The 22,736-nt window shown below is 39.5% G+C and overlaps 2 protein-coding genes and 1 long non-coding RNA gene across 5 annotated transcripts; all 3 read right to left on the bottom strand.

Annotated features, from left to right (window-relative positions):
- Positions 1-630: 630 nt before the first annotated feature.
- LOC134068947 (uncharacterized) lies at positions 631-3,167 on the bottom strand. 3 transcript variants are annotated; one of them, XM_062524769.1, is made up of 6 exons: positions 3,081-3,167; positions 2,853-2,900; positions 2,435-2,737; positions 2,004-2,300; positions 1,681-1,800; positions 631-1,568 (listed from the first exon to the last, which is right to left on the bottom strand). In XM_062524769.1, exons 1-6 carry the CDS (start codon positions 3,103-3,105, stop codon positions 1,408-1,410), a joined length of 954 nt encoding a protein of 317 aa, XP_062380753.1. In that variant the 5' UTR covers positions 3,106-3,167; the 3' UTR covers positions 631-1,407. The 3 variants fall into 3 exon arrangements, with proteins under 3 accessions (XP_062380753.1, XP_062380756.1, XP_062380755.1); XM_062524772.1 differs by having other exon boundaries at positions 631-1,549; XM_062524771.1 differs by having other exon boundaries at positions 631-1,541.
- A 3,846-nt stretch (positions 3,168-7,013) lies between these two features.
- LOC134068361 (uncharacterized) lies at positions 7,014-8,060 on the bottom strand. Its single transcript, XR_009936696.1, has 3 exons — positions 7,926-8,060; positions 7,762-7,798; positions 7,014-7,589 (listed from the first exon to the last, which is right to left on the bottom strand). It is a non-coding gene; the product is annotated as an uncharacterized LOC134068361 (long non-coding RNA).
- A 3,397-nt stretch (positions 8,061-11,457) lies between these two features.
- LOC134069122 (uncharacterized) lies at positions 11,458-14,234 on the bottom strand. Its single transcript, XM_062524989.1, has 6 exons — positions 14,162-14,234; positions 13,858-13,890; positions 13,316-13,660; positions 13,117-13,230; positions 12,580-12,625; positions 11,458-12,472 (listed from the first exon to the last, which is right to left on the bottom strand). The coding sequence occupies exons 1-6, from the start codon at positions 14,184-14,186 to the stop codon at positions 12,406-12,408; spliced, it is 630 nt and encodes a 209-aa protein (XP_062380973.1). The 5' UTR covers positions 14,187-14,234; the 3' UTR covers positions 11,458-12,405.
- Positions 14,235-22,736: the final 8,502 nt, after the last annotated feature.

Raw genomic sequence — 22,736 nt, 5'->3', positions numbered from 1 at the left:
TTATATAGGTTTTTTTCTATGTTGCAAGGTTGAATTATGTGACTGTATAAACAAGTGTTTGTGTTTCCAATCCCACACTTTGCCCCATCTCTCTGCATCGTTTGTATGTGCACTTTTCTGAAACTAAAGCAGTTAAATGATAATAACTTCGTAGAAACTGTAGCTGCAAGCAGCAATGAGGGTGCCAAGCAAAAGGGGTGAATTTGCACTCAATGCTGTTAGACAAATGGCTGTAAGCTGTCAGAATATGTTTTATTTCTAGCAACTAAAGATTACCTGAGGTATGAGGTCACATAGCACAGACAAGGCCAAGGTAGGCTGCAATGGCTGCCAGTTAACAATGTAGTAATACTGATGGGGTGGGTGAGTATTTCCCAGACTGTTTTTTGTTGCCAGTCCGCCCTACTAAGCCAAGATTCTACCACTATTGCTTCCCAGGACAACGTTCCGAAGTCTCGTCTTGACCTAATCTGGATATTTTATGTGTTTCTGCTTTAGTTGTTTTGATTCTCTTGTCTATTGCTCCCAACATTTTAAACCAACATTTTAATGACATTTTTTTTCCTGCGGGCCCGCACTGAGTGAGAAGGATATCCATCATAGATGTTAAGACACTTTTTTGCCATCAACTTTTAATTGAAAAGTTAGCTGTTCATTTTTAATATAGGCCTACATGACAGACAGAAAAGTTTAGCTTCACTGAACATATTGCCACACCCTTTCCAGTTGTTTAACCTAATCAGCTATACAGAGTTAATATAAATAAAATAATAAAAAAGAATGAGTGAAAATGAAAGTAAAAAAAAACAAACAATATCTGCAATGTGGAAAAAAGACAAATATGCAACAAATGTAACAGTTTGGGCTTCTTGAGAAGATGTGTCCAAAGTATAAAGTATAAATATGCTATAAAGTATAAATAAAATAAATGAAATGCAAGACATGATTATTCATGCGGTATACAGTATACAGTTATATTAATCAGTATTGTATACTAAATGTTTTGCTATAATTGTATTACTCTGAAGCGTATTGCTGGCTGAAGACCTTTTGCTTTAAATAAAAGTTAACATAAACATATATACAAAAATATTAAATTATATATAAATATTAATTTCTGTTCTGTAAGTTAAATGGTACATGTGTAATTGTTACTTTTTGTGTAGATCTAAATGTACTGTGCATGAACAACACGCAAGTCAGTATACAAACATCACTGATAACTCATCACACAAACCTACTGTATCATAGACCAATGCATGCAGACCATTCAAACACACATAATCCATGTGACTTCTAAGATAGACAGAAATGAAATGCCAAATCAATATGCGTACAGTCACACGTGTTGGTTCAGGGGAGTGAACAAATAATAGAAATTGTTGTGAAAGCTATAGGTTGAAGTCCTTAGGACTCTTCCCCTTGTGGTGAAACAGTTGAAGAAAGTTGCGTTTGTCCGGATTCTCTTCTCTCTTTCAGCTGCCGAGTCTCTATAGAGCAGCTAGCGGTGTCATCTGGTTTTGGAGTCTGGGGTCTCGTTGCTGGAGTACTCGTTGTACAGAACATTGCTTTTGGTTTTTTTTTTTTTAAAAAGTTACATTAAATTTCACCAATTTAGCTTTAAATTGATATCTAAATTCAAAACATAAATGAAAAACATTCTAAAAATGGCTTTGTTACCTTTTATGCTGTAGAAATTATGAATGATCAGGAAAGCCACAGCTGCAATGACCAATCCAACTGAACACAGGAGTCTGATGACATTTCTCGACTCCACCGACCACTGGTGGACATCCATCTCTATTGAAACAGGTAACGTAACATCAGCTTATCCATATAACCCTTATATAGAGTGTCCATTACAGATGTGCTATTGACCTTTAGTGCAGAAGGTTACATTATGTACAATGATTTTGTAGTTTTCATTTCAATACATACATGAAGTGGGTGCACACAGCAGTAATTGCCTGTAATTGCGTGTAATTGCCTTTATAATACATCACCTGTGACTTGGATGAATACGGATTTTTCGTTTGTGACAGCCACGTTGCCAAGAGGATTTTTCTTTATTGAGTACACACAGCTGTAATTGCCAGAATCTTCTCTTTTGACTTGTCCAAGTGTAAAACGCGCTATCCCATCGGAATGAGCCACAACCATGTCGACCCCAGCTCCATTCATGCACAAGTACATGTGGAAAGATTTGACTGTCTTGGTGTTGCAACCGAAACATATCAGATCCACACTGGCACTCTCAAATACGACAGTATTTCTTAGATAGATGCTGCCCAAACCAAATTCTGAAACATAACAATATATATATATTTGATGATAGATTTAGTCTATCACTCATTTCTTGTTTCAAGTAAAGAGTTGTTCACAAAGTACATTTAAGAGTAATACAATATTTCTATAATACATTGTGACGCATTACCTCTGACTTGGATGAAGACGGTGTTGTGGCCTTCAGCTGTCACATTTTGCACAAAGTGCTTTTTTGTTGACCACACACAGCTGTAATTACCAGAGTCTTTTATCGCAACCTGCTGAACGTTAAACTCTTGTGTGCTCTTTGACTTTGTAAGTCTTTCCATTCTGGTCCCGATACCATCCTTGCAGAGATATATGCATAACTGACCCTGTGTTTCTTCTGTCACTGGAATCATACACTTTATTTGCAAGATGTCCCCTTCTAGAAGTTCTGTTGCGTGTGAAAAAATTACCGCAGGGTTGAATTCTGAAATATAGCGAAGCATGTCTCATGTAAATGATTCAGAAATATATATGACATATTGCATACAGTATGTATGATATAACATGTGGAACAATCATAGATCATAGATAAATCATACCTGCTTGAGAAGAGTCATTTTGAAGTCCTAAGGCTCCGTTGAAGAAGCCTTGGCGGAAATGTTCTGAATTAGGTCTCCAATTAAATATCATATAGTGTCAACAAATTATACAATTTTAGTAGGTTTTTATGTAAGTCTTCAAGTTTGTCAGAGATTAAAGGCAGAACCAACCTACAACTTAAACGTTATATAAACATTCATATGGATGCAGTTACAGTACATACTCACATATCATAAGTAGTTGGAGCCTCATAGTTGAGACAAGGGCGGCTGAATGACAAGATTAACTTGTTACCTTCCAGTGCTATACTGAAGGTGGCTCTATTTTAGGAACATAGTCATACAAAAAAGAGGAAGTGGCTGAGTAACAGTTAGAATTGCTTTCTTTAGGTTGATTGCAGGCATCATTTACGAGCGGAAATTTCGACCAATATACTGAAATTAAGTGTATTTTTATGATACAAATGTGTTTGGTCAGACAAATTAAAAGTAATGGAATCGTGAGATATTGATTCTGATAGGTATAAGAAATATCTTTTGCTAAACAGACAACAGCAGGTTTCAGGGTTTATACAGAGCTACCTAGGTTACAGCAACAACGTCTGGCTTTAAGGCCTGCTCACTTCTGCTTTATCGATGTCTGACATTTCACTTTTATGATGTGGTTAGCTGCTTCTTGGAGGTGTAAGTTGTACAAAACAAGAACCTGCCTCAGAGAGTTGTGCGATGCAACTTCCCTAAACATAAGATCATAGCACTTACAGTTTTTTTTTTTTTTTGCTGTTGTTTACTCAGCTCCAGAGCTTGATGGGTGGAGGTGTGGTAGATGAGGGAGTAAGAGTGTGGATTGGCAAGGTTATTGAGGGCTTTGTAGGTGAGGATTATTTTTTTGAATGAGTCCTGTGTTTGGTCGTGACTCGTGAGCCAGTGGAGGCTGTGAAGAGCTTTGGTGATGTGGTCACGACAGCAAGTAGAGGTGAGCAGGCGGGGAGCTGCTGAGTTGTAAAGTTATTGAAGTTTGGGGATAGTTTGGTAGTGTGAGGCTGTAGGGAAGGCTATTGTAGTGTAGTGTAGTCAAGACTAGAGGTGATGCTTGGATTACTGTGTCAGCTGTGGTGAGGTGGAGGCTAGGACGGAGGCTTGCAATGCTGAGGAGGTGGACGAAGGCAGCTCTTGTGATGTGGTTGACATGTGGTATTCTGGAGAGGGTGGGGTCAAAGATGATTCCAAGGCTGCAGATGTGGGTGGGAGCAGTGATGTTGGTGCCATCTCTTTAGAGCTCTCTATGCATTTGGGGTTGTTGTCTTCAGGCCTCAGGTCTGGGCACTTACTGGTAGATGGGTGGTACTGAACAATGCCTTTTGCCTCTGAGTAAAGACAGTGACGAAAGAAAAAAAACATTGGGAGAGACATTTTTATCACCTGGTGATTTTAACCTTAAAATTGATTTCTGTTTCCACTCAAGTATCCGATTTTACATCTGAAATGCAAATGAAACAACACAATGTTGAATGAATGTTACCTTTTCCGCTCCAGAAATTATGAATGATTAGAACTGCCACAGCTGCAATGACCACTCCTACTGAACACAGGAGTCTGATGACATTCACCCACCAGTGATGGACATCCATTATGGAATCTATTGAATTGGATAACAAAATCATCAGCTCCAAATCATTCTCAAAGACCGTCCATTGAATTAAAATGTAAATTTTTACATTATTTTGCTATTGATACCTCTTGAACCCGTGAGACCTTTCAAACCTTTGTGTGCGCCAATGGTGATGACAATGTAGTTTTTGTTTGTCAAGGTCACGTTGTCATGATGGTATTTGTTTAATGAGTACACACAGCTGTAACGGCCTGCATCTTCTCTCTTGACTTTGTTCAGTGTAAAAATGGTTTCCTTTGCTTGAGTTACCTCCATTCTGACTCCAGTCCCATTCTTGCAAAGGTACATGTACAATGTGTTTTGCGTTTTGGCCTTGATAGTGCATTTGACATCCACATCATCACCCTCAAATGCATGACTGTTTTCTACAGAAATACCGGCCACCACAAAGTCTGAAACATAAGAAAATAGTAACTAGAATATGAACTAATGTGTGCGTTAAATCAACATCCTTGTATGACTTGGCATTGATTTATGACCGCTTCTAATTACAGAAATGTTACATGCATATGGTTTTGTTCAAACAGTCCACTTAATGCATGAAAATAAAAATTACCTGAGACATGGATGAACATGGATTTTTGGCCAACAGCATTCACTCTATTAGCCGCATGTTTAACTTCGGAGTACACACAACTGTAATTCCCGGAGTCTTCTTTCTTAATATCTGGAAGCCTAAATGTTGCTTCTTTTAAGCCTGAAATTATTTTCATCTTGTTTCCAACTCCATTCTTGCAGAGATACATGTTTAGCTCACCCTTATGAGCTACATTTGTGTGAAAAATGGCACATCTCAGTTCCAAGGTGTCCCTCTCTAACACTTCAGTTGCACTTGAAAATATTTCGGCTGGGCTGATATCTAAAATGATAAAGAAAGTCTGTCCTGAACATACTTTATATAAAGTGATTTTAGTGTGTCCTAAGTGATATTACTGTTTTATAAAATGTCAACTAAAAATGCAACAGAAAAAAATATTTATATACCTGTCCCAGAAGATGCTCCCAAAACACACAAAAAGGCTTGGTAAAAAAGTAAATACTGATTAGAAGGATCTGATTGAAGCATTCTAAAACACACACATAAAAAAATATATACTGTATATTTTAACTTCTTAGAATTGTAAATCACTTTTACCTAGAAGAGAAAGCGAAGATATATACATGCATGCAGAGTTAAATCCCAAACTGACTGCAACTTGCACATGCTCCGCATAGCTTATACAATTCATGTGAGGCCTGTATGTCAAATAAACAACTAATGTCTGAATGTACTCACATATTACAATGGGAAGGAACTCCATTTCTGAGAGATGTAGAGCAGTGTGTGAAGAAGCAGATGTAACTGGCTGTCGCACAATAACACCTGTAGAGGGGTCATTTTTAGCCATCACTTGACATAAACAGTCAACAGACAGGAAGTTGTACAGTTAGTAAGTATTGGGTAGAGTGATATGAGCACTTTCAGTACAGTTGTTTGTTTTTGACACATTGGAAGGTGTTGTGTAAAAGATTTTTACTATTGTACAATTTGTACCTTTTGTGCAGACCATTATTATGATGTGCTATGTGTAAGAATGTATCAACTCTCTTTTGGAAAGGGTCATCTCAGCCCGAGTGTAAGAACCTGTTCTGAGTGTGCCTTCCATGGCACATCTCCCCCTCTCACATTCCAAATGCATGCACCATATGTAGCACTGTAGCATTATACACCATTTGAAAGCATAGACTCTTGGGAATCCATACATGACAACCTTTTTCATGTACAATCATCCATATAGTGCTTTACGTTGTCAAATTAATCTTACTATTATTTAATAAAAAAAAAATGCCGTCCTCCTCCTCCGCCGCCTTTCATACTTCCCTTCTTGCTTCAGTGTATCCCTAGCAATAAGTAGATGCTGCATATCGGGTCTTGAAATATTCACAAGAATCCATAGAAACAAAATATTCATGTTGTTTTATTCAATATAGGTTGTGCAGATGTACTGTATAGTCCATCTCATACACACCCACTGAAACAAAAACGTTTGTGTCATTATTCCCTACTTGATGATTATGCTTCCACACCAAGGGGTTCAAATATAGGCCTTTTATTGTCGGTAGGCATTTTGGGTAACCAAAAGTCCTATAGGGAGTCTCCGTGCCAAGCACATGGACATACCTTTATAAATAACTGTGTATCACTCATCTTTTCTTCTATATTGATCTACTTTTACACACAGCATCACAAGACCTGATGCTAGGGCTCAGTTGTGTGTCTCAAGCGACACATGTGAATTAGAGGGCTAAAATGCGATCAGTTCAAATATGTTTGTAACCCGGTAAACAAATAAAAACACAACATAGTCACTATAACTCTGCCAGTAAATCACACTTTAATTCCGATGTTTCTACAAAACTAGAGGCTCTCAGCTTTCTAATGAGGCTAGAAATGGCCCATCAAAGATTATGTAAAAACATTTTTTTTTAAAATGTTGCTCTCTTTTTTATCATTATTACATGTGTGCTCATTTTTCCTAAAGATTATTCGGGATTCAGTAATTTCCCATTTGCAATTCAGTAATCTCCAGCATATTGTTTTATTTCTTCATAATTAAACTGGACATACTGTATACTGTATTGGCAATAAAATATTTAAACACAAGAAAAGAGGCATATTGGTGAGAATGCGTCATATTTATTAATTTAGTAGATACTTCTATCCAAAGATATGACAAGTATATTACAAAGGCCATTGTTCCTTGAGCAACTTTATGTGAAGAGCCTTGCTGAAGGCCACAGCTAGCCCAGCTCCTTTGGCACGACCACTGCACTACATTACACTAAGTCTCGATAGCAGAATGTTAAGAACAGCAGACACAAATCCAATAATTTCATGTTCCAGTACACTGCATTGAAGCAGTATCAGTCCCCAGTATTTTTGTTATTGGATTGCAGGTCTAAAGTTGTATGATTACAGTGATGCCGCTTCATAATCGCCTGCTGTATTCTGGGGGCCGCCTGATTCCAGGTCCTTTGGGCTTTTCTGTATCATTGGTCTGGGAGATGACTGATCAATCTTTAACCTTTTAGACAATATATAAAAGTAGGAAAGTTTTTATGTAAGAAAACCATTCATCAGAAGAGATTCAATGCAATGGTGTTATATTTTGTCTGCAATCTGTTAAATAGCTGAACATGATGTTGGTAGTTTCTTGTAAGAATTCATTTTAAGAATGGATGTGCAAGATAACTTACCCACAATCCTCAGCGTCTGCTCCTTTATCTCTGCCAACTGTACATTTAAAGTCATCACTGAGATAAGCTGTTTCAGTTAAATGACATGCAATTCATTCAGATGTTTGTATTGGACCTCAGTTGTTTTTTTATGAACAAATAAAAAAGATGCTCAAAGCTGTTACCTTTTCTATTGAATGCGTACGTAGCGGTGAGCACTAGAGCAGCACTCACAATCACTCCAGCTGAACAGACCAGTCTGAAGACATTAACCCTCCACACGTGACTTAAGCTTACATCAGACGATGGCTTGGCTGAGGATTGAAATGGTGTTCCTTAATGTTGAAAGTAGATGATATTTACATTAACACAGCCACTTGGACTCATAGAAAGTTAAGCTGGATTTTACACACCCCAGGGGAGACATGGTTCAACAGCACTCAAGTAATTGAAAACGCTGCCATTAGGCAATAATTCTAATCTAATTTTAGTTTAAAACCATTTATAACATATTGAATAACATATTGAGTGCTTTGATTAATCAAGTAGGCTACTTATACAAGTAAGGGATAATAGTAGTCTGCCAGTCATTCTAAAAGTAAATCCCCACTGGATGACAGGACCCTAACTCACAAATATTAATTTTTCAAGAATGACATGGTTACAAAACATCCCTCCAAAACATCCCTTTAAAAAAAATATGTTGCTGCTAGGCCTATCTTCTGCTGAGAAAAAAAAGAGTTGTTCTGTATCTGGTATTGTGCAAGCACATCCCTTGCTTGCTTCATTCATTTTCATCAAGCAGTTCTTTTGTCAGTTATCACCTAAACTTCAGATTGTAGCCTACAGTAGTTTCGTACCAGTGGGCACTGAAATCTTCTCATCTGTTGAGCAAAAGACATGATTAATTTGCACTGTGATGGTGTAGCCAATGTGACTTGAATGATATCACTTGGTTGGACTAAAAAAAGTCTTTCTCATTACATTACATTTTATTTTGACATTATCAAGCCATTATAAAGTGTATATTATTAAGGGTCTCATATTATTGACTTTGCTTACGGAGGACAAGAATGGAGAGGATGTTATGCCCAGGTTCAAAGATTTGCTCAGGTTCAAGTCTGTCTTTCGTATAGACACAGCTGTAGTTGCCGGATTGCTTCAAGGTGACATTACTGATAATGAAAAGCATGTCGTCAGTCTCCCTGAATGGTTTCATCTTGATCCAAGTGCCATCTTTCCATAGGTACATATTCATGCTGGTTTTGTGCTGGTTTGCCCCCTTGTTGGCCAGGCCAGCTAGACATTTCAAGGTCAGATCTTCACCCTCAAGCACACTAACATGAACTGCAAAGATCCTGGCTGGCCAGAGAACATGAGATGTATCGGCAACCTGACTGGTGTATTTGATCCCTTCTGCGACCGATGCTGGGCTTGGTGTTTCAAAGTGCTCCTCCTTACAGTAAGCTAGTGAGAATAACAGAAAGGCATTTAGTGTGTTGTGTTAGAAAGTAAATTAGGGATTATAAGCACACCAATGCTGCAGAAATAGACTACCTGATTTAAGTTTCCAATCCACAATAGACATGAAAACTAGGGGGAGGAAGGAGCCTGCAAATTCATGGTAAGATTATGATAAAATTCCACTCATTCAAAATATAGAGCACTGCATGATGACTACAACTACAGTACATAAGTCTCAATCTGAAAAACAAATACCACATATTGCGATTATTTCACTTTCTCTTTTAAATATCTCTTCACAGTGAAGTGTTTGTGGAGTTTATTGATTTTCTTTCTTTTTTTGCAACATTCTGATATAGCAATGACAGCACAATAATAAACAAAAGTAACAGTGTACGTCTATTTGTTTATGTAATCAATATCAAGTGTTCACATGCTTACTCGAATGCAAATTAAATGTTTAAATGCCAACAGATCATGGGTATGAAATAGAAAGAACATATAGCCTACAAACTTATTATAACAAAGATATATACAAAATAGATCAGAATAGATTACATTAGATTAGATTCAACTTTATTGTCATTGTGGAGAGTACAAGTACAAGGACAACACATTGCAGTTCGCATCTAACCAGAAGTGCAAAAAGCAGAAAAGTACAATGTGATACAAAATATACACAAAATATACATGTGTATAGACAGGACAAGAAAATATAGTGCAGTGTAGACAAGTATACAGTTGGTTTACAGAAGGTGGTTTAGAGTAATATTGATTAAATATAAATATGTGCAGTGTATTACCGTAATAGAGCAACATAAATATGGTTATGCTATGAACAAAGTATTAACATGTAGAGACATTAATATAGAATATGCAACATATAAACTTACGTGTGAAAATCAGCAAGATCTGCATAGCAAGTATCATTCAGGCTAAGAACTGCTACTTGGGATGTGCAAAAACAACAACTAGGCTTTTCAGGTGCTGCATGCAAGTCACTCAACACAAGTAGCAGTTGCTTTGTCTAAATGAGAATATAGTTCCAAATATGGCATCCTGTATGCTGTATATGCTAAGATATTTGTAGTCATTGTAATTGAACACAACATGAAAATACAATGATGTTAGCTCTTTTGTTCCTTTGGGGAGCTATAGTTGGTTCTAGCCAATGAGCTATGCTAAACTAGGCTATCGGTAGGTGTGCCAGACTGAGTTAGGCTACTGCATGCAAAGAGATGAAAAAGGTCTGAAACATCCTATCCTGAGCCATAGAAAGAGAGAGTTGCGACACGCTTTGATGTCGCCGCCACACGATCAAAATTAGCCTGGAAAAAGCACTGCCATTTTTTCCCATCCTACTGTATCTAACTCTAAGAGAGGCAGTGAATAAATTCACTTCCCAAAGTATTGGTGTGTTCCTTGTATGTGTCCCTGTGTATTGCCTGATGAATGTGTTAAAATTGCTATTACTCTCCTAGAGTGGTTTTAATGGAAATTAACAACGATGCCATCAGAGATCATATAGGCCATACAAAGGCCAGAAGTTGTCACAGGTGTAAAGCTTCACATTTTTGTTTTTTATCACTCATGCAGAAATAATCAAATTTGCTTTCATTTACAACATGTACCAGGATTTGTTTCAATTTGCAGGCTATTGCACATCTACATTTCAAATGGCAAGACAGTAAATGGCACCATGTCAATTATATAGGCCTAGTACATCTGGTTTTAATTTCAATAGAATACATTTAAATTTAAATAGAATAGAATTCAGAATACAGTGAATTTATGTCCTGTGTCTTCATCTGTGTTTATTTTACTGTATACCAGTTTGGGTTCAGTTTGGGCTTCAGTTTTGTGCTATTAATGCATTTAGATAGCTTTCGTGGGGTATGCTGTTATTTTTTGCTATGCTGACTGACTGATAAAATAGAAACCCCAACCTGTACAAAAATACTGATGGAGCAGACTGACGCAGGGCGAGGTAAAGATGCTATTTCTATAAACATGTGAACTTCAACTTGAACTGCTGAAGCCTTGTGGTTAAAGTTCACATTTTTAGTCATACTAAGAACACTGAAATATGTGTGCTCTGGCTCTCTCTGTATAACATAAAAGACATACCTTCAACATTCAGACACAAAACAAGATTTAATATGGTTCAAGAAATACAGAAGCACTGTACAATGAAGTACACTAAAAGCAACACAATACATCACATAACCAATGTTGCTCACTACAATAGGGGATGTCTGGGTAAGCTGCCATTTGCAGGTGTCATTGTTCATGTCAGTTCAGCCTACTGGGGGGTAATTCCAGAAAGCAGGTTTACTGGCTTATCAGGGCATGGTCACCCAGAGTAAGAAGTGAACCTTGGTTTTCAGCTCCAAAATAGTCAGGCTATGTAAGTCACTATGGTAACTCTGAACTTAACCTGGTAGGGGGTAGGGTTTTGTTCAGGTTCTCAGGTTATGTCCGCTAGAACAAATTTTCCAAATTTTCATTGAAATTATCTTTGCTGGTGAGCTTTCAATTAATAGGCCTTGGCTATTTCAGGCTTTCAAAATGTCATTGGCTGCATTGATGGGACACAACACAAGAGCCAATCAAGAAGCTTTTCATAAACTAGGCATATTTTATTTCCACTGCACAATGTTATTTTAATAGTTATGTGATATGTGATGTTCTACTTCACCTCTTCTCACGAACATGGAGGTGCATCATACAAAGCTGTCAATACGTAATGTCTATCCTAAACGTACACATTTATGTGGTCTGTTAGGCTATTACCTGCCAAGCAAGGTTGCGTTCCTTAGCAGACACACTTTTGTCTTAATACAGCTCTCTCCTCCTCATAAGCCTCGAAGAGCACTTGCTGCTCCGCCTCTGAAAAATATGGTGCTCTTCGCTTTCACTCATGATTTTGACTCTCAGTGAACTCGCACAACTCGTTATAAACACTTGATTGATTGAACTAATTCATAACCAGTGTTTTGGAACCGACAGTCCAGATTTATTTGTCACAGGTTAAGACAACCTGGAGTTTACAGTTTATCTCAGTGTTAAACCTCCTTTCTGGAATATCCCCCTGAAGTTGTTAAACTATCATGGTTCAAACTCTGTTGGTCCGACAGTTTAGTCGTTAGTTACAGTAGATGTTGTTTAGTTGAATGATGATGCCTCAATGTTAGTTCAATGCTAACTATCGTAGATGTCCTGAACAGGCTGTCCAGTGTGGTCATAGTATAGAACATTATCATCAAGGCTGGGGAGAGAAGATACATAAAAGATCAGGATTGTTGTGTTATTTTAGCAGGATGTTTTAGTTTTTATGTTAAAATAATTTATATGACATAAAGTACATATCCTTACGTGTTATCTGCTGATGCTGTGTTGACTGTGGGGAAAGTAAACAAAACTACAAAGAAGTCAAACAGATGAGCTATATAATCGTAGCATGTAATGCATATTTACAGTTCAGAAGCTTATTTCTTGGGATATCCAGTTATGAAGTCAGCCAAAGTCCTAAATCAAAGCCACTAACGTATTAGGGTGAAAATAAACAGCACTCATATCACACGGCATACACTTTATGAAAACTAACCACAATGCAGCTTGCACTGCACTTTTTCAGCACACAAACACAGGCATTTATGCACTATTATATTATTTTCAAACATGTATTTGTCATTGTTATAGTGAAATATCTCTGCCATTTAATCTTATTATTTCTGAAACCATGTGCCCTGAATGTTGCAACAAGTACATCTCCCCAGTGTGGGATTAAAAGCATTTTCTTATTTTATTTATTTTATCTTTTAAGATTTACTCTACCTGAGATATAGGTCTCATCTTGTAGAAATAAAGCTTATATTGACTTATAATGCTTATAATTGATTCAATACTTACTTGTTTTGTATATTTTTCTATAGGCAATATAGCACATCCCCAGTAATGCCAACAGAATCGCAATCAAGATTAGAATCAACTGAATGACTTCATATTTCTGGCCATCTGGAGCTACTGTAGGAGATAGAAAGCAGTCCTCTTGAAAATGCATCACATAATTGTCAGTCAATTTTAACCAAAGATGCATACATGTACTTACACGTAGTAGTAAGTGTACCTGGCAGGGATTTGTTCTCAGATTTAACCTGGATGATTATGGAATATTTGCCTGTTGAATTCACCTCACTGTATGGAATTTTCTTATTGGCATAAACACAGCTGTAATTGCCTGATTCTCGTGATGTAATAGTAGTGAGAGCAAATATGGCGTCATTATCACCAGTCAGTTTCTGCATTTGAACAGCAACACCATTCTTGCAAAGGTACATATGATAGTTCGCAGAGGAATTTCCACCACATACAGCACACTTCAGAGTCACATTTTCCCCCTCATTTGGGCTTGTAGATGATGCAAAAACTTTAACATGCTTGAAAGTGTAAAGCTCTAAAAACAAATATATTAGACAATGACATTATTAAAAAATATACACAATTTCCATGCCTGACACTATAGTCTATTCATTCATTCATTGAAAACCAAGGAAGATAAATAACCATACAGATTTCAATTTACGGGTAAACAAAAATATTACATGGACAATATACTTAAAGGTGTACATCAGGTTACTCAAATGTAAATACCTGTCTGACAGAACAGGCCAGCAATCCATGGCACTGGTTGGATGAAAAAGAACATGAATGAGACCAACACTTTATTTATTTTCATACTTTTGTCTCTATATATCTCCTAATCTCCTCCTCTCTGCATTTCTGATTAAATCTAAGTGCACCAGAAAAATATATGTTTAGGTATCTATATGTATTTGGATGTAAAGAGATTGATAGAGATAGACTTATACTTTAAACAAAAAATCTGTTTTACAATCAAAGATCTCCACTTACAAAACAACAGAAAAACAACACTTATTGCCTTAGACAGACTCACATGTAAGGAGGAGTTGTAGCTCCATTGAAATTAACACCTATGCCAGAAGTCGAAATGATCATGTGACTCCAGATCACTACAGCTGACTCAAATTCCTTTCGGATCTCTGTCCAATTGAACAAAAGAGTTTGAGAACTGTCAAGTTATCTTAATTGTTTATCTCTTCACCAGACAGCTCCATATTAGACCTCCTCAGTAAGTTGCAGGCAATCAACTTTCATAGACTGTGTATGTGTGCTGTCGTCAACTACGTGCTTCTGTCCACATCTAAAGAGCCAATGAAGGAAGCAACTATTTTCTATTTTCTACCACACCAAACCACCAACTGTCCTCCAACTGTCACTCACATAAATAATTAAATAGAAACAGTTACTATGAAAATGTTAAGACATAGTAATACAAGTATAAAAATGTTTTAAGGCATGAATATATATATATATATATATATATATACAGTATATATGAATATACTGCCTATAGTTTCAATTGAAGGCTATTGTCCAATGTCCAACTTAACAATACCAGTGGTTGTGTGTTTTGTCTGATTCTTATAATGAGGAGACACAGCACTTTAAGAATCCTTCATACAAATAAATGGGATTAGTTTGTTATGCCATATGGCAGTCATTTCTACTCTTTGGATGAATTCTAATAAGAGGTAGATAAACTCTATTTCTGAAAATTCAAAGGTGCAGTTAGTTATGTTTACCTCCACAGCTTGGAGTACTCCTTTATCACACTAGAGGTTTCCTCTTAATAATTACAGGGGGTACTGGGGGGTACTATACCCCCAAATGAAAACCCAGTACTCCCCAAAGTGACAGAAGTATTCGTTTTTTGGGGGTCAGACCATTTTTTCTGATATTGTGAAAAAAAATGGTTACAGTTATAATACAAGTCAACTCCTATTTTCACTGTAAGAACTTTTTAATATAAAGTGCTTTCAGACACCCCTATTGTGGACCATACCATTTTTAACCATGGTGCTAGGAGTAATGGAGAATGACTTCAACTTCTAAAACAAGTGTCACCACCTCCAGTCAGACAAAATGTAGGACAAGTAGCTTGGTAAAGTGGGACAATGTGGGACAGACGTAATAACTTTAAACTTAAAGGTGAACTATGCAACGTTTTTCAGTTAATCAATTCGTTCCATACTGTTATAATGACTGAGTCATTACTGGTCGAACAATGTTTTTTCGGCCGCCCTAGTGGTCTGTAGCGGTAGAACCACGCTTGCAATTTCAGAAGCCCTCAGGCACGCACCCATGGTCTACTCCAGGAAGTGTCATGTGAAGTCTCATGAAAAGGCACGGCAGCAGCCTCGGCGCCAGAGAGCAACGAGTGGGGGGGCTATGAGCATCGACGGGGGCTGATGGTGTCTCAAAATATAAACTTCTCATACATGAGAAACGGATAGCCCGAGAAAGCCTTGGAATAGCCTACAGGCGTCTCAAACAAGTTTGTATGCTAGCCTAAGTTACGCGGTTCGATCTGAAAAAAGCACGCAAGAATAATTAGAAGAAGCCTGTGAATTTCAATAGAGATGCATCACCTCTAATTATAGCAAAAAGGACAAGTAAGAACACACAAACGATAGGCTTCGTGAGGTATCAAGGTGCAAGGTAGCCTATCCTTTCCAAAAAATAATAATTCACCGTTCTTATGACTTCCACGGGGCAAACGTGCGTTTCTTAACAGGTAGCCTCTTGAAACTTTTTCTCTCAACTTAAAATCCGATCAAACTTCATTCAAAGGCAGTCCATAATTCAAATTAAATTGTTTTATAACGAAAAAGTCCAAACTTTGTCTTCTAGAGCTCCATTGAAGCACTTCTTATTTAAAAAAAAGATTTACCACAGGTCGGCAGATCGACGCATCGGAGAATGCATTCGGTTTGAGATCCAGTGAGGCTATTCCAGCCTGCACATTATGCCACCGAACTTTTTTTTTAAGTTGCATTAATAAAAACATTGTATTAAAAAAACATAGGCCTACTAGATAGGCCTGTATGAGCAAATTGGACCAGATGGAGTTTGCTGTTTCGCTGGTTTGACTTTGCTGGTCATAACGTCATGACACAATCAAGACACAAGGTAATACACATGATGGGCTTTGAGGGAAAGCGACTGTCTGCATAATAGTGCATAGAGGCTACTGTAATGTATGAGTATGGGTAGCGGCTGTGGATATCAATTGTTGAAAAATATGCCTCGGGTTTAGCCTATTGATAGCGGTTGCATTTGATGCAGAATTGCAAAAAAACTGTTTGAATGGCGGTAGGCCTACTAAAATGTGTGGGGATGGCAGCATGCTGGAATAGGGGCATGTCTGACAAAAAAAGCATGCCGGAGTGGCAGCAACATGACAGACTGGCTGCATCTAACCAAGAAGATCAGGCTACTGGCCGAAATGAACAACCGTCACATTTAGTATTTTGGACAATGGATTCGTGGGTATTGAAGTGTATAGCCTGTGAGCTGAGTTTAGTTCTTTAAATAGCCTAGTTTAGCCTACACAGACACAGTCGTGAGTCGACTTTCGTTTTGACATGTCAGAGGCATCGGGCTTAACGCAAGGATAATTGTCTCGTCGGATATTCATACAACTAACTCACCACTAGTAGAGTTGAATTCGCCTACTCTTACTGCAAAATATCTACTACAGAGCACTCTGTTTGGGGGGGCACAGAGACCTGTTTGGACGGGCCTGGACCCCTATGGCCCCCCCCTGACGCCGAGCCTGCACGGCAGACTGACCGATTGAGGAGTTTTGTACAATATACATGCTAAAGCTGTAGGGGAAGCTCTGCAGAGAAATATGCAAGCATAAAAATCGCCAATCCTGCATAGTTTCCCTTTAAGATATATTGTCTATCTAATTTACCAAGAAACTTTTTTAAACACATCGACCAAAAGATTAAGACACTACCTAAAAGACAAAACACTAATTTTGCAACATCTCGTCTTTATTTGGGACTATCAAAATAGTCTACTGTCCAAATAAAAGGACCATGCAGCTAAAATAATGTTCTCAGTCACAGTACAGTATATAGTGCAAAATATTTAGGGCTTGCCTATAGAGAGTTGAACTATTTCAGTGCAAATAAGGTAAACCAGAATCTTGATAAGAACAGCCACATGACATTTTTTTAGCTATTTCAGAATCTGGGAAAATTACTAACTTATTATTCAGTCGGTAGCGATATAAATGTGTGTGCTGTACGGCATGATAGATCACTTCTGCTGCCGAAACTTTAGGCGAGTTCGTGATGGCGCAGCGCTGCGCAGAACTGGGCGTGTTTACGACTCGGCAGTCGATGTCACATGGCCTCAACTTATCAAGGTAACAAGGCGGAGCAAGGCGGCTGCTGAGCAGCAGCGCAACGCCTCTCTAGGTACAGCGGAGCCTAGACCCTGCCTTCATGACGTCAGGACTTTGCCCTAATTGGCTTTTACATCCCTGACGTATGTGCAGGTGTTTAGATGCCTCTTCATATCCACAAGGGTCCGTGCCTCATGTTTCGTCACATGGTCACATCTAGACTACAGGAAGTAGAGTGTACAATAGCAGCGTTTGTATCCCCGCCCCTAATGTCACCGGCAGATCTCGCTGCTGCAAGAGGTCAGTTGGAGTTGAACTTGAACGTGCCTTCTCCTGTGGGTAATTTGGTTAATTGAGAAACGATTTGACTGATTTGAATTTTTCTTGATGACGTGCTTTTTATTAAACGCCAAGGACATTATGTTTTCATCTGTCTGCTCATTGTCAGTTGGTTCGCAAGATAACTCAAAAAGTTATGGATGGATTTTGATGTAATTTTCTGGAAAGGTCTGAAATGATAGCTTGACTATGTCATCCTCAGAATTCTGGTCAGAATGTGAGTCTGAAACTAAGCCATTCAGCTGTGATTATGGGGCGTGTTTCAACCGATACATGGCGAGGGGGATGGCTCTGCACTCAATGGATAGACCTAACCAAACAGAGCAACAAAATAGCCAATAACATAGGCTATATCTTCTGGTCTTTTTTTTCTGGTTTTCCCACATATCCACGCTGGTCTAAGTGTAAGAAATAGTTATGTGAATCCGTGATAAAACCTCTGTTTTCATGTAAGCTAAACGAAAGGCCAAACTGCATGGAAAAAATATGCATTCATAGCCATAGCGTTTCTGTTGCAATCAAAATCAACTTAAGGCGCCACTCCATGCAAACAACCAGACTTTACACGGACTGCAGTGCAGCCGATTGTAATACTCCTCTTCTCGCTCTCACAGATGATAACGTTTCTCAAATAGCCGTGTAACTCTGCCATATTTATTGTGTTCATGCATAACGTGCATACAATCAGACTGTCCGTCTAACTTCCTGCTTTCGTGCCTGCTCTGTTTTCTCTATCCCATAATAATTCCCTGTGTTCTTAAAGCTATATCCCCCTAGTGCTGAATATCACACGGATAAGCCAGGCAGAGCTGAATAAATTGATTGCTACACTGTACTGCATGTTATCGATGATATGCATCCTCTGTCAACTGTCGAGTCAGTGACCCACTAGGTCTAAACAAATATGTTTATTGTGTTTGACTGTTCAGTACTGTTCATATTTACATTTAAGATGCAGACATAAAAGTAACTTGATTACTTTTGATCTATGTAACTGGTCAAGTAATTCAATTACTTTTAAAATAAGTAACTAGTAACTGTAACTGATTATTAATTTTCAGTAACTTGCCCAACACTGCATATCACATTAAAGTGCACAACCTAAGCATTCCAGATGTTAGAGGCTAGTCACTGTGATAAAAGGGTTTGGGAGATCATTAACGTGAATTTACATACAATTGAATTATATTTACATTCTGCACACAGCTCTGCATTCATCTCCATTACTCTCTAGTATATCTCACAAACTCCTAACTCAAAATAAACAGCAGGCCTTACTGGATAGAAGGATATGAAGCATTTATCTGTACAACACAAATATCAAAGAATCAAAAGTCGATAATGGCATGCACAGATCATGCTAGGTCATGCATAGGAATATAAGGCACATTTGTCAGTGACAAAACGTCAGTGAATAAAACAATTCATAACAAATAAAATGTTTATGTCAGTGCAAACATTTACAAATATATTTGCACATATACTGTACAAGCCATAGAGCATTCTACCATCATGATTCTTATATTGTCAGATTCCAGACAATCCTACCTGTACAAATAGTTACAAACATAAACAGATGGCATATATGATGGCATATGCCATAGATAAATGGCATGCTTCCTGCTGACATGAATGCAAAAACATGAAAAAGACACAATGTACTGTATTTTAGTAAGACACAATGTACTTGACATAAAGACAAACATAAGACATATGCTATTATAACTACATAATTTCCCAGGTATGCGTAGCCCAGACTGTTTTGTGAAGAGAAAAAAAAGATATGGCATGTATAGCTGGGCCATATAATGACAACGATAAGAGCTTTTAAAGTGAAGGTAGAAAATTACACTGAAAATTTCCCTTAAAGGGGATGCCTTAACGGGTTATAACATCATCAAACCCTGGATATACTAATCCTCTGGCACTGGTGCAGCTAACGGTCAATCAATGAGGTAAAGCAAATATTACACTACATGCAGTACACAATGTAGCACAGAACACAGCTACAAAGTATGGCTTGCTTATGAAGATAAACAGTTTGAAATATACACATACCTTTCCATTACAGGTAACAAATAAGTGCATGAGAAGGAAGAATTGATGGCCTATTGATTTCAAATAGCGATGGCAGTGATGCCATGCGTTTTAATAGAACATAATATGAAATGTAGATTTAGCCTAAGCCATTGATAATGTCTGTGCACATTCCAGACAAATAACACACAAAAGCAGTGGGGACCCATCTGTCAGGTTCCGGCCCAGGATCTTTAGGTCCTGGCCGTGTATTTCTTGTTTTCTGTTTTGATTGTATTCTTGTGTTTGCCATGTCAGTCATTTCATGTCACTTCCTGTTGTGTTCCTGTTTCCTGTTGTCATGTCCTTGTCTACTCTTGTTGTGCTTTTGTTCCTTGACCCGATCCCTCACCTGAGCCTTGTTCCCTGATTATTGCATTGTTCCTTTCACCTGTGTCTTGTTAGTCTTGTTAAGTTCTGTGTATTTAAACCCTGTCTCTACGTGTGTTCTTTGCTGGATTATTTTGAGTCTTTCAGTCCTTGTCAAGTCGTAAGTGTCCTCTGTGATGTCCTGTCTAGATTTTTGTGAGTTTTGACTATTTTTGGATTTCCTTTCGTCTTTTGGAATGTAATTCGATTTTTGGAGTTTTTTAGGAATCTTCTGAGTGTTGAACTATTTTTGCCTTGCCTATTTTGTGGGGTTTGTTTTTGCCCTATCTGAATTCTAATTTTTGGAACAACCATTTTTTGAAGCTGAGTTTTGACATTAAAAATCCTACGAATTTCTTCCTGATTTCTTGTCTGCTTTTGGGTCCAATCCTGCGAGCCGGTCCTCAGACCGTGACAGAATAATCCAGCCAAACATGGACCCAGCAGATGTGTGTGAGCAGTTTAGTGAGCTGGAGGACCTGAAGAGTGTTTTCAATGTTTTATGCTCTCAGTTTGTTAATTCTACTGATTTGGAGCAGAAGCTCACTTGTATCTTTTTGATGGAAAGTACAGTCTCCCAATCCAAGCTCTCAGGAACCCCCATGATGACTGCCCTGGGTTCTGAGATCAGCAAGCTTAAGAGCAGCATGCTGACCGCCGAGACCAGCCCTGTTCCAGCGCCGCTCGACGCCGAGGCCAGCTCCGGTCCAGTACTGCTCGACGCCGGGGCCAGCTCTGTTCCAGCGCCGCTCGACGCCGAGGCCGGCTCCGGTCCAGTACTGCTCGACGCCGAGGCCAGCTCTGTTCCAGCGCCGCTCGACGCCGAGGCCAGCCCTGTTCCGGCGCCGCTCGACGCCGAGGCCAGTCCTGTTCCAGTGCCGCTCGATGCCGAGGCCGGCTCCGGTCCAGTACTGCTCGATGCCGAGGCCAGCTCCGGTCCTGTACTGCTCGACGCCGAGGCCAGCCCAGATCCAGCACCGTTTGACGCCGAGGCCAGCCCAGATTCGGTAGAGCACTCACAGCAGGCTCCAGTGCTAACCAAGCAGCTGGACCCAGCTTCACATTCCAGGAGAACCCAGTTGGCTATTAGCTCCCCTCTTCAGCCACCCAGGACTCAAGCCGACTCTCCTTGGGAGTCAGACTGTGAATGGGAGACAGAGCCTGAATCGGAACCAGAGTCTGAAGGTGCCCTGGACCCTCCTCAAGCCAGCCCAGCGCTACCCCATCCAGTCCCTGGCTACACCTCACTTGACAATCTACTGTCTGCCAGTGTTCAGTTAGCTCCTGACTTGTCCCCTGAGCCCATGCCTGTTCTAGAATCTGAATATTACCTTGAGGAGGAGTGTTCCACTGACGATGAGTGGTCCACTGGGGATGCATGGCCTTCTAAGTCAGCTTACCTTTGTTCCAATAGCTACAAACCAGCGGAACTACCTAACTGCTCTCCCGCCGGCTTCCTAGCCATGTCGTTTAGCCCTGGACCAGCTAGCTACAGGTCTGAGTCCCTTTTGGAGCCAGCTAGCCCTCAGCGAGCATCCCAGGTGCTGAAGCTAGGCATTCTCCGTCTCCAGCCAGCAAGCCCTCAGCCTGTGTCTCATAAGCATGCAAATTCCCAGTCACAATGCCAACATCCCAGTTCCCTGCCAGACCCCACTTTCCCAAGTCTAGAGGAACTGCCATTCTCTGGGACTCGGCTTGCCATCAAGTCACGCCCCAGAAAGCGACGTGGCTCCAAGCGTCGGGGTGCCCGTCGACGGTCCTGTGCTATGTTAAATGACGTCCCTGCTCTTGAGTGTGGTCTCAGGTCTTCTGAGCTGGTCACGTCCGAGTCCCTGGAGCCTGTCCCTCCTGCTGAGCAGTTGCCTGCCTTGTCTGCCGCCGGTTTGGTGTCTAGGTCTCCAACTATTTCTAAGGATGTCTATGTGTGTAATTCTGAATGTTTGTCTGAAGATGTTTCCAATTCTGTGTCTAAACTTATGTCTCTCCTTGAACGTGTGCCTGTCTCGGGGTCCGAAAGTATTTGTGCCTCCAAGTCTTCCCCTGAATCCGTGCTGGTGGTCACATCTAAGCCAGGGCCCCAGTCCAGTGACCCTCCCTGTCAACAGTTAGGGTCTGCTTCAGAATCCATCCCAGAGTCTCCTTCCCAACTCAAGCCCACTGAATGTGTGTCTGACTCTAGGTCTGACCCTGACGCTAGGTCTGACTCTATCCCTAAGTGTAATATCTCCAAATCGGCTTCTACACCCGATTGCTCACCTCAGTCTGAATCTACATTTGTGCCTGAGTGTCCATCCCCATCTGACCCTACCACTGTGCCTGTCTCTGTCCCAATTACTGTGCCCATCTCTGTTCCTGTTACCGTGCCTGTGTCTGTTCCTGTTACTGTGCCTGTGTCTGTCCCAATTACTGTGCCCATCTCTGTTCCAGTTATTGTGCCAATTTCAGTCCCAGTCACTGTGCCCATCCA

This window comes from Sardina pilchardus, chromosome 21, assembly GCF_963854185.1.
Source record: "Sardina pilchardus chromosome 21, fSarPil1.1, whole genome shotgun sequence".
Taxonomy (NCBI): domain Eukaryota; kingdom Metazoa; phylum Chordata; class Actinopteri; order Clupeiformes; family Clupeidae; genus Sardina; species Sardina pilchardus.
This window is presented reverse-complemented; position numbering and strand designations above follow the sequence as displayed.

Excerpts from the sequence above, each read along its gene's own strand:
- LOC134068947 (XM_062524769.1), bottom strand. The coding sequence starts at position 3,105 with ATGAGGCTCCAACTACTTATGATAT. Across the intron at positions 2,901-3,080 it reads GCTCCAACTACTTATGATAT|GCTTCTTCAACGGAGCCTTA; the intron begins GTGAGTATGTAC and ends ATTTCCGCCAAG. Across the intron at positions 1,569-1,680 it reads TAATTTCTACAGCATAAAAG|CAATGTTCTGTACAACGAGT; the intron begins GTAACAAAGCCA and ends AAAAACCAAAAG.
- LOC134069122 (XM_062524989.1), bottom strand. The coding sequence starts at position 14,186 with ATGGAGCTACAACTCCTCCTTACAT. Across the intron at positions 12,626-13,116 it reads TAGAAAAATATACAAAACAA|TTTTGTTTACTTTCCCCACA; the intron begins GTAAGTATTGAA and ends ACTTCTTTGTAG. Across the intron at positions 12,473-12,579 it reads ACAGCATCAGCAGATAACAC|CCTTGATGATAATGTTCTAT; the intron begins GTAAGGATATGT and ends TTCTCTCCCCAG.